The sequence below is a fragment of the Juglans regia genome, chromosome 5 (genome assembly GCF_001411555.2).
Source record: "Juglans regia cultivar Chandler chromosome 5, Walnut 2.0, whole genome shotgun sequence".
Taxonomy (NCBI): domain Eukaryota; kingdom Viridiplantae; phylum Streptophyta; class Magnoliopsida; order Fagales; family Juglandaceae; genus Juglans; species Juglans regia.
Genome location: NC_049905.1, coordinates 7248494 through 7259293, shown reverse-complemented (window position 1 = coordinate 7259293; position 10800 = coordinate 7248494). Strand labels below are relative to the sequence as shown.

General features: G+C 33.2%; 1 protein-coding gene across 1 annotated transcript; it reads left to right on the top strand.

Moving 5' to 3' along the window:
• Positions 1–3132: 3132 nt before the first annotated feature.
• Positions 3133–3844, top strand: LOC118348416 (uncharacterized mitochondrial protein AtMg00810-like). Its single transcript, XM_035690029.1, has 2 exons — positions 3133–3365; positions 3409–3844. Exons 1-2 carry the CDS (start codon positions 3133–3135, stop codon positions 3842–3844), a joined length of 669 nt encoding a protein of 222 aa, XP_035545922.1.
• Positions 3845–10800: the final 6956 nt, after the last annotated feature.

Sequence of the window (10800 nt, the reverse complement as noted above, 5' to 3'; positions counted from 1 at the left end):
TGAAAATGCAAGAAAAAATATTTAAGGTCAATGATTTATATGAAAAATAGTTGCGAGATTTTATCCCCTAGACTTCATTGAATAAGAAAAGAATTTATTTAAACTTTCAATTATAGCATTATATGTTTAATGTGATGCGAAAATATCTAGATTTTGCATGACATATGATAAAGTAACTTACGTACTAGAATAAAAGATAACATTCTAAAGGATCTCTTGATAGTTTATATGAAGAAAATAAATTTTAAATATTTCATTACAAAAATAACAATGAATGAATATTATTCCATGAAATATTATCGTCAAAATCTGAAACATATATTAAGTTATGTTTTTATAATTTTATTTCAACATGTACGTATATAGCAAATTACTGAGATATACTTTTATATGTAGTTATGTTTTTATGATTTTTCAATCTCTTTTTAATTTATATAAGAGAAATGATGTTGGCAGTCTTAGGATATGCAAGTCTCGCCCACTCTATTTGAAAAAAATAGATAAATCTATAACTCACATAAAAAAATTATTTTTTAATTGTAGACCTTACTTTTTTTTCAAAAGAAGTGCATAGTACTTACATACCTATAACTGTATCTATTATTACTCTTTACATAAATATGTCACACAATAGAAAAGTTGGCCCCCCTCAACACAATTGATGGTTCCGTGGTGGCCGACAAGGCAGAGGACGTGGTGGCAGATTTCAAAACAATCGTGGTGGTCACACTTCATATAACTCCTCAGAAAACCTTTTCTCAAACACATGGTGGCCAAAGACACAACTGCCAAGTTTGCAACAAACAAGGGCATATTGCCCTTCAGTGCAGATACAGATTCGACCACTCATATCAAATGGATCCCCCTTCCTCTTTCTCTGCCAACCATGCCGCAAATCATGCCTCTTCCACATCCTTTTCAAACCCAACCTGGTACCCAGATTCAGGAGCCACTCACCATATTACAAATGATCTCAATAACCTCAACCTTCACAGTGAACCATACTCTGGTGCTGATACAATTCGCGTCGGTGATGGGTCGTGCCTTCCCATCCAACATACTGGTGACAGCTCCCTTACTTCTAACTCTTTTTCTTTTACTCTGAAAAATCTTCTTCACATTCCTTCTATTTCAAAAAATTCTAGTTTCTGTTTTACAATTTTGCATCCATAACTCTTGCTTTTTTGAGTTTCATGCAACTCATTTCTCTGTGAAGGATTCTCAGACGGGGACAACCCTCCTCACAGGTCCAACTCGTAATGGCTTGTATGCATTTTCTTCAATAAAATCCGTTGTTGCCTCTCTTAACATCGGAGAATGGACCACTCTTCCAACTTGGCATCAAAGACTCGGTCACCCCTCTCTTCAACTCGTCTCCAAGATCGTGCACGCCAATTGTTTGCCTCTTTCTCCAAGTAGATCCTCCCGAAAGTGCTCTGCATGTCCTCTTGCGAAAAGCCATTAGCTAGCTTATGGGTCGAGTCAATCCATTTACACTAGGCCTTTGCAAATCATTAGTGTAGATCTTTGGGGCCCATCTCCAGTTGTTTCGAACAATGGTTTTTGCTACTATGTTTCTTTTGTAGACCATTATACTCGTTATACATGGTATTTTTCATTAAAAATGAAATCAGATGCTCAGACTGTCTTTTCACGTTTTTTGCCTTTCATTGAGCGTCTTTTTGATTGTAAATTAATTACTCTCCAAACTGATGGTGGTGCTGAATTTAAGCCCATAGCTACTTTATGCTCTCAACTCGGCATTACACACAGACTTTCTTGCCCATATGCTCATCAACAAAATGGGCTAGTAGAGCGGAAGCATATTGTCGAAACTGGGCTGGCTCTACTAGCCCATTCTTCTCTACCCACAACTTACTGGGTAGGAGCCTTTGAAACTTCTGTCTATTTAATAAATATGCTTCCATCCAAACCACTTAAAAACAAATCCCCTCATTTTATGATGTATAATAAAGATCCTAATTACTCTCCCTTGAAAGTCTTTGGGTGTGAGTGCTGGCCCAACTTAAGGCCCTATAACAAACACAAACTCAATTTTTGCTCTATTTCATGTATATTTTTAGGGTACAGCACTTCCCATAAAGGTTACAAATATTTTGAGCCCAACACAAATAGACTTTACATCTCTAGAGATGTAACCTTTGATGAAGGCTCATTTCCCTTCTCCAAACCGAAGCCCAGCTCCATTCCATCAAGTCTGACCCAAACTCAAGTCTCTCTTCCTCTCTTTCAACAATCAATTCTTGGTCCTGGCCCGACCCATCCTCTTAGTCCATCCCCTTTCAATATTCCGAACCTTAATTCCCCTCGCATCCCACTCTCATTTTCTTTCGCCGCTAACACTCATCCCTCCAACTCTCATTCCTCTCACACGAACTCTTCGACTTCCACTCTTCCCTTAAAAAAATCAATTTTCTTCTTCATCTCTTGTTCCTCCTAGGTCCCCTATCATCACTCGGAGTCAAACCAACTCCTCTCGTCCACGGAATCTCACGGATGGCACGATTCATTACCCACGACGGACTTGTCTCAACACCACGGTAGTTGTTCCTGACTAGTATGATGCTATGTCTCTTGAATATAATGCTTTGATTCAAAATAACACTTGGACGTTGGTAACCCCTCTCCCAACTTTTAATATTCTTGGATGCCGATGGGTTTATAGAACTAAACTTAACTCTGATGGATCTTTTGCTCGAAGAAAGGCTCAGTTGGTAGCCAATGGCTATCACCAACAGTCGGGTTTGGATTATAATGAAACATTTAGTCCTGTTGTTTAAGAAAACCACCATCCGTTTGATTCTGTCTCTAGTTGTTAGTCAAGCATGTCCTCTGCGCCAAATTGATATTCAGAATGTCTTTTTACATGGCACTTTGACTGACACAGTTTATATGTAGCAGCCTCAAGGGTTTATCAACTCTGATTACCCTAACTGTGTATGTAAGTTAAATAAGGCAATCTATGGTCTCAAGCAGGCTCCACGTGCCTGGTTTGCCCAACTCAATACTTGGCTTTTGGACTACGGTTTTTCTGCTTCAAAGGCAGATCCTTCATTATTTATCTTAACTCATGGTGATCTGATCATTTACTTGCTTATTTATGTTGATGACATGGTTATCACCTCTTCACAACCGTGTGCTATTAATTCTCTCATTTCGGATTTGGCTACTGTTTTTCCTGTTAAAGATCTTAGTACACTCTTTTACTTTCTCGGTCTTGAGGTTGATTACACTGATACTGGCTTGTTTTTGTCACAACGTAAATACATCAAAGATCTGTTGGCTCGAAGCAATATGCTTTTAGCCAAGGCCATAGCATCACCTATGGCAGCTTCCCTTAAGCTGTCTCGATGACTCACCACAATTTGATGATTGCACTTTGTTCAGAAGTGTTGTAGGAGGGTTACAGTATCTGTCCTTGACAAGTCCTGACATTGCCTATGCTGTAAACAAAGTATGTCAGTTCATGCATTGCCCAAAACTCCCTCATTGGACTGCTGTCAAAAGGATTCTTAAATATCTAAAGGGTACTCTGAATTTTGGTTTGAGTTTTAAGAAGTCTTCCAAGCTCAACCTTCAAGCCTACACCGATGTTGACTGGGCAGGGTGTCTAGACGACAGACGTTCAACTGGTGGATTTTGCATCTTTCTTGGACATCACTTGATCTCTTGGAGCTCCAAGAAGCAAAAGACAGTTGCTAGATCCAATACTGAAGCTGAGTACAAATCTTTGGCATCTACTGCTGCTGAATTGATTTGGCTACAAACACTTCTCCGTGAACTTGGTATTTTTTTTGCCACAGCCACCTACTCTTTGGTGTGACAACATTGGAGCAACCTTTCTCAGAGCAAATCTAGTCTACCACTTGCGAACAAAGCACATGGAAGTCGACTATCACTTTGTTCGAGATCGGATTGCTGTAAATACTCTCAAAGTTTCTCACTACAACTCAAAAGATCAATTAGTTGATATCTTTACTAAATCTTTAGTTTCAAATAATTTTATTTTTTTTCGTACGAGTCTCAATGTAATTGACACTCCACTGGACTCGAGGGGGTATTAGCACAATACCTTAATTTTTTAGAATACTCTAGAATATCGAATTTTTTACCTTTCTGTTATTATTAAAATTTTTTGTAATAAAATTATTCCTCTCGTAAAAGTGTAAAAATATACACTGCCATACCACCATTAATATAATCTGGAAGTTCAGAAAACTACAGTGTCTAACAATAAGTATAATGTGAAATCAAACGTGGAAGGAAATAAAAGCGTTTGAATGATTTGCCCGTGAAAACGTACGCGTTGTCGGAAATGAATGCGTGCACGTGACTTGATGCACACATTGTCCGACCTTTTGACCATTATTGGAAAGGAAAGAGAGAACGCGTAAAACGGAATCTTTCCATTAATAGAAACGGACTAGCCTGGTGTGAGCAGTGTCCGACCCCACTTCTTTCATTCATTATTTTATTTTATTTAAAATACACTATTTTTATTTTATTTATATTATATATATATGCCTCGTTATCATCCCCCATAACTTTCTCCCTCTGCCTCCACGAGGGTATCAAAGGCCAATACGCATGTCTCTTTCAACAAAAACAAAAACAAAAACCCATACTATAAAATATAGAATTCTATATAATATATTCTCAAATTTGGTTTGAATCATTTTAATATGGAATAATGCTATATATAATTGTATCATGTATAAATTTTATATATTTTTTAAAAATAAACTTACTATTAAAAATAATTTTTTTATATATAAATATCAAATTTATTTAATTTTTTAAATAAAATGTACAATATTTATATATTTTAAAATTGTACAGATTATTTTCCTTTAACATTTATCAAGAAATACATGGTGATGTTTATTTGTTTGAGACAAGGGAGACTTTTTCTTGTTGTCAGAAAATAAAGAGTAATTAAATTCGTACGCTGTCATGACTGATTATAATTCAAACTACTTTTCTATATTAAAAATAAAAGAAATATATATGAATGTATGTGTATATGTGTGTGATTGGATTAGTTTGAATCCTCGCACTTTGGATATATTCTCAAATTGGCTTTCTTATCTTTAAAGTCTCATCTAAAATTTAGTCAAAGGAGAGTTGTATAATAGATCATATTAATGGTCAATAAAATATATATTTAACAGCTAGAAAGAACATTTGCTGATGCTATTTTTGGGTATCTTTAGGTTGAAGTAGCCACATCCAAACAATTTGGTGGATTTTTTATTTTATTTTATTTATTAATGGAATAGAGTGCCAACCACTTGACTAACCTAAATATATTAGAAAAAATAATTCTTCTCATCAGTTACTATTTACTGCACACATCCCAGATCCTATTAAAAAAAGAAAAAATTGTTGTCAAGTATGAGGTGTAATGGTGAATAGTTACTAATGCATAGCAAAATCCATGTTGGAAATTGTTTCCAATTTCTTGTTATTTGTTTGCTATGTTTCTCTCTGAAAATCAAGACAAAAGCAACTAGGGGTGTAACCGGTCCGGTCCGGTTTTGGACAAAATTTAAGACCGAACTGATATGTACTGGTTTTGCATTTTCAAAAACTGATTACACACCAGTTACCCCCATAAATCGGTACATCCAGTTTTATTGGTTCCAGTCCGGTTTGGTCTGGATTTTTAGTTTTAATTTAGTAAATACATGAGATTTGTGAGAGAGAGAGAAGCATTGAAAGTAGCTAGCAATCTGGAACTTGGAACAAATATATGTGTGAGAGAGAGACCAATAACTGAAGACAAATGCATGGAATCTGAAACTGCATCAAAAGGATACCTTGCTAAAATATTATTACAGATCAAATTCATCACTATATATGAAAGCAGGTGCTTTCGGGGAACAATACTGTTTATGGATGAGAGCCCAATACAATGCTTGGGAATGTATCCTATCTTAAGAGGTAAAATGCTACTCTTTGACCCCACATTTGCATAAACCTTTTGAAAAAATGATATGTTTAGTAAATTTATAAAAAAATATTTAAGAAAGGAATAATAATAGTAAACTTAAGAAACACAAAAATTTTCAAAATTTATAATACAAATTCCTAGAAAAGAATATAATATGTTTAGTAAGTTTATAAAAAATAATGATCTTTACTATTGATGTTAGACAAGTAAAGATTCTCAAGAAGATGATTTTAATTGTTTTTTTTTTTAACTTTTAATATCTTGAATCCATGTATGAGAGCAAATAAATGTTTCAAAAGGGCATCCAACTGTAGGTAGGTTTTTTTTTACAATTCAATAGATGTTTTATTTTTCATTTTTGACTTAATAGAAATGGGAGATTTCATCTTTGGAAGTCATACAAGAGATATGAGATTGAAGGCAATGGAGCAAAGGCACTTGAAAGCTTTCATTCAACTCAAATGCTTAATCAAACATAACGAACAGAGCTTTAGGCTAACATGGTCCTTAAAAAAAAAAACCTAGGAAGTCCGCAACCCAACCATATCATTGCAGACGTAAGAGTCTCACTCAACTTGGATCTATTAGACTTTCTTAATTGTGTTTGAAATCGACAACCCAAAGTAAAATAGTTTACCTGTTCTGCTTTTTTTTAACAACTGGGAGCATATGTCTAAACAATCCTGACCTCAAAGAAAGATGCACAAAATTGTATAGGAATTAAGTCCAAAGAGCAACACCTAGACAAAAATTCTCAAAGATGTCTGAAGTTCCCATTTAACCAATAAACCTTTGAAACAAAAAAGTTTCCATAACAATTAAACCAACAGAGATTAAAAATGATATACACTTCCGAGATTGTTCCAAGAAAAATTACCGTCGAAGATAGAGAGACGTGAGAGAGGGGTTGCCGGCTACGTGTGAGATGGGAGAGCTGCGTGAGATGGTGAGAGACAGAGAGGGCAGCGCAGTGTTGAGAGAGGGGTCGAAGGGCTGTGTGCGCGACGGGAACGGCTTGAGAGGTGAGGCCGTGAGGGGAGGTGCAATGGCGAGAGAGTGGGTCTATGTTTTTTAGGGGGCGACGGCAAGAGGGAGGGGACTCAGGCTAAGGGGGCGACAATGAGATGTGCACAATGCAATGGCGTGGGCCTTGGCAGCATGAGAGGGCAGAGATGCAGAGAGGCTGCGAGGCAAAGATGTAGAGTGAGAGAGTGAGGAAGAGAGGGGCGGGTCTTAGGGTTTGGGAGACTGAAGGTGCAACGGCGCTGTTTAGTAATAATATTAAAATTATTACTAATAGTCTAATTAGACTAAAACTCTTATACTATAAGTCTATAACTATAGTATGTATTAGACTATTAGTATAGCTATATATTAGTATTAATTATAGTGATTTAGTATAACTATATTAGTATAAGTATTAGTATTAGAATTAACATTAGTATTAGTTATAACTATATAATATATTAGACTATATAATACTATTAATATTAGACTATTAGTATAGTTATATATTAGTATTAGTCATAGTGATTTAGTATAACTATAACTATAGTCTATATTAGACTATTAGTATATATTTTAGTATTAGTTATAGCTATATAATATATTGGGCTATCTAATAGTATTAATATTAGACTATTAGTATTAGTTATAGTGATTTAGTATAATTATATTAATATAACTATAATTATAGTTTATAATAGACTATTAGTATTAGTATATATATTAGTATTAGTTATATATTAGTATTAGTTATAGTGATTTAAGATGAGTATAACTATAGTCTATATCAGACTATTAGTATTAGTTATATATTATTATATCTATATAATATATTAGACTATAATAATATATAACTATAGTCTATATTAAACTATTAGTATTAGTTAGACTATATAATAATATTAATATTTGAGTTATATATTAGTATAGCTATATAATATAATTATAATTATAGTCTATATTAGACTATAAGTATAACTATAGCTATAGTGAGTTTGTTAATTGTTATATTAGTATTTGTTAATTGTTATAGTAAGTTTAATTTATTATAACTATATTATTTATAGTATTATAGTGATAGTATTAGTATAGTAATTTTGTATTAGTAATTAGTATTTATTACTATATAATTATTTTATGTTTGATTACTTAGTATAGTGATTATATAGCTATATATAATATATCAATATTCGTTATATATTAGTATAGCTATAAATAAAATGTTATTAATAATTAAAATATATATTTTATGTTTAAAGCATATGATAAATTAAATTTTCATCTTTAAGATTAAACTTTTATTTTTTAAATTATAATAACATTATCTTATATATAATTATATTAATAAAATATGATCAAATAAATTACAAATGTTCATATTTAAGATTAACATTGTATCTTATAATTTATAAATTATAATATGAAATTATTTCATATATAATTATATATTATATATAAAACTTATATATAAAAAATATTTGTGTAATACTAATTTTATACAAAACTTATATATATATATAATTGAAAAAGCAGTGGTTCTACCAATCACTACACCTAGAGGGGGGTGAATAGGTGTATTTCAATTTTGATAGTCTTTTCAAAAATAGAAACAAATAAACAATTAATCAATGAACAAAAACAATTAACACAATGATTTTGGTCACGAAGTGGAAACTCATTTGAAGAACTTCTTCAAATTCTAAAACTATTTCGGGTGTAAGGCACCACCTAAAATCCACTATAGAAAAAGTTTATTACAACGAATTTAGAGACACTCACAAAACCTTTGTAGTTCCTAAACTTGGCTTGCAACATCTCGAGTGACCCACTCGATCTCTACACGCATGTAGTGTCGGAACTCCGACCTTCTATAGCTTTCCACGAGAACCTCTCGATCTCTGCATCACAGCAGCTCCGGAAACCTTTCGGCCAACAACACGTCTACTTCAATGGACTTTGAATGAGATTTTATCTTGAGTGTGGTGTGGTGGATATGTGTTTGTCCAAGAGAAATTCACAAGGTGAGGAAAATGTTTCTCTCTTTGGCTCTTGGAACACTTTAGGTTTTGGCTCTGTTTTTCCACACCAAATGAAAGACCAAAAGGTTTCCTTTTATACCAATAAGGAAAGAGGCGCTCAAAACTAAGAAATTTAGGTTTCCAGAACATTGGCTCGAGCGAAGTGTCAAGCGAACTTAGTTTCGCTCGAGCCAAGTGTCGAGCAAAGTCAAGCGACTCTCTGATTTGAAATGTAGCTCGAGCGAACTCTCTGACTTGAAGTTCGCTCGAGCCAAGTGTCGAGCCGTGTCGAGCGAACTCTCTGACTTGAATGTAACTTGAGCGAAGTGTTGAACCATGTCGAGCGAACTCTCTGACTTGAAGTTCGCTCGAGCGAAGTGTCGAGCCGAGTCAAGTGAACTCTCGGACTTGAATTTAGCTCGAGCGAAGTCTCTGACTCGAGATTCGCTCGAGCGAAATGTTGAGCCATTTCGAGCGAACTCTCTGACTTGAGTTGGCCCTCCAGTTTGTCACTTTGACACACCACACTTGTTACAACACAAGTTTACACAGTTTTTCACTAGAATATGCCAATTAACTAATTTTTCCTCAACAAAAATATTAATTTTTATATTTTCTTTTTCCCAACCGGTCCGGTCTCGGAAACCATCAAACTGGGACCGGCCAGTTTTACGGTTACAAGAACCAGTCCCGGACCGGACTGGTTTCCCGATTCAAATTTACACTCCTGAAAGCAACTAAACTTCCAATAAGATTGTTCAAATGCATTTTCAACAAAAGAGAGTTATTCACGATTCCATTGTATATGGCGGTTCTTAATTATTTCATTTGATAGTTGTAATTTTCAATGTTAAGTAATTTCTTTTTACAATTTCAAAATAGATAAAGATATCATGCAAATAAGTCGTCATGAATACTTATTTTTCTTGTAGTATATATATATATATATATATATATATATATATATATATATATATATATATATATGGATCGATCGTGCTACTAAGACCAATAATTTAATCGAGAAAGTTGATAGATAAGTGCAAATACACTTTTTTTTATTTTTTTTTCCTTTTCTTTTAATCATTTTTTATACATTTTTAAACATTTAAAAAAAATATCAATTTACTAATAATCACTTCCTTAATCATTAAGTAAGAAAAATAAAAAATAAAAAATAAAAAATTCAATCGGTTACATTTATCGGTTCAATTAGAATTTTCATATATATATATATATATATATATTGTTAAGATAACCTAATATGGCAGGACTCATATATAACCATGCATGAGAATTATATAACAAGAGTGAAATATAAAAACACATTAATCATCTTAATTATCCATAAAGTTATTAATAAAATCATGTTTTTGCACATTAATATTTGGGCCTCTTAACAAGACATAAATAAAACTTGTTAGGTGCTTTGTGTCAACCATACTTACCATCGAGACCTAAATAAAACTTGTGGAATTCTCTCTCTTAGGGATAGAAAAGTTCAACCTCCATGTAATTGGAATCAATTCTTTATTATTATTATTATTATTTTGCATCTTTTAATGACCAAATGCAATGCATGATCTCTTTTCTATTTATGCATTTTAATATCTCTTACACGCGGACGGTGCTATGGTAAAGGGTGGTGGTCCTAAAAAAAAAAATTACAAAATTATATATATATAATACTAAATACAGTCTTAAATCAGTCGTGTACAAGGCTAACACACTCTTTTTGAAAAAAATGAGATCCGTTATTAAAAAATGATTTTTTCGTGTAAGTATCAGATTTATCTATTTTTT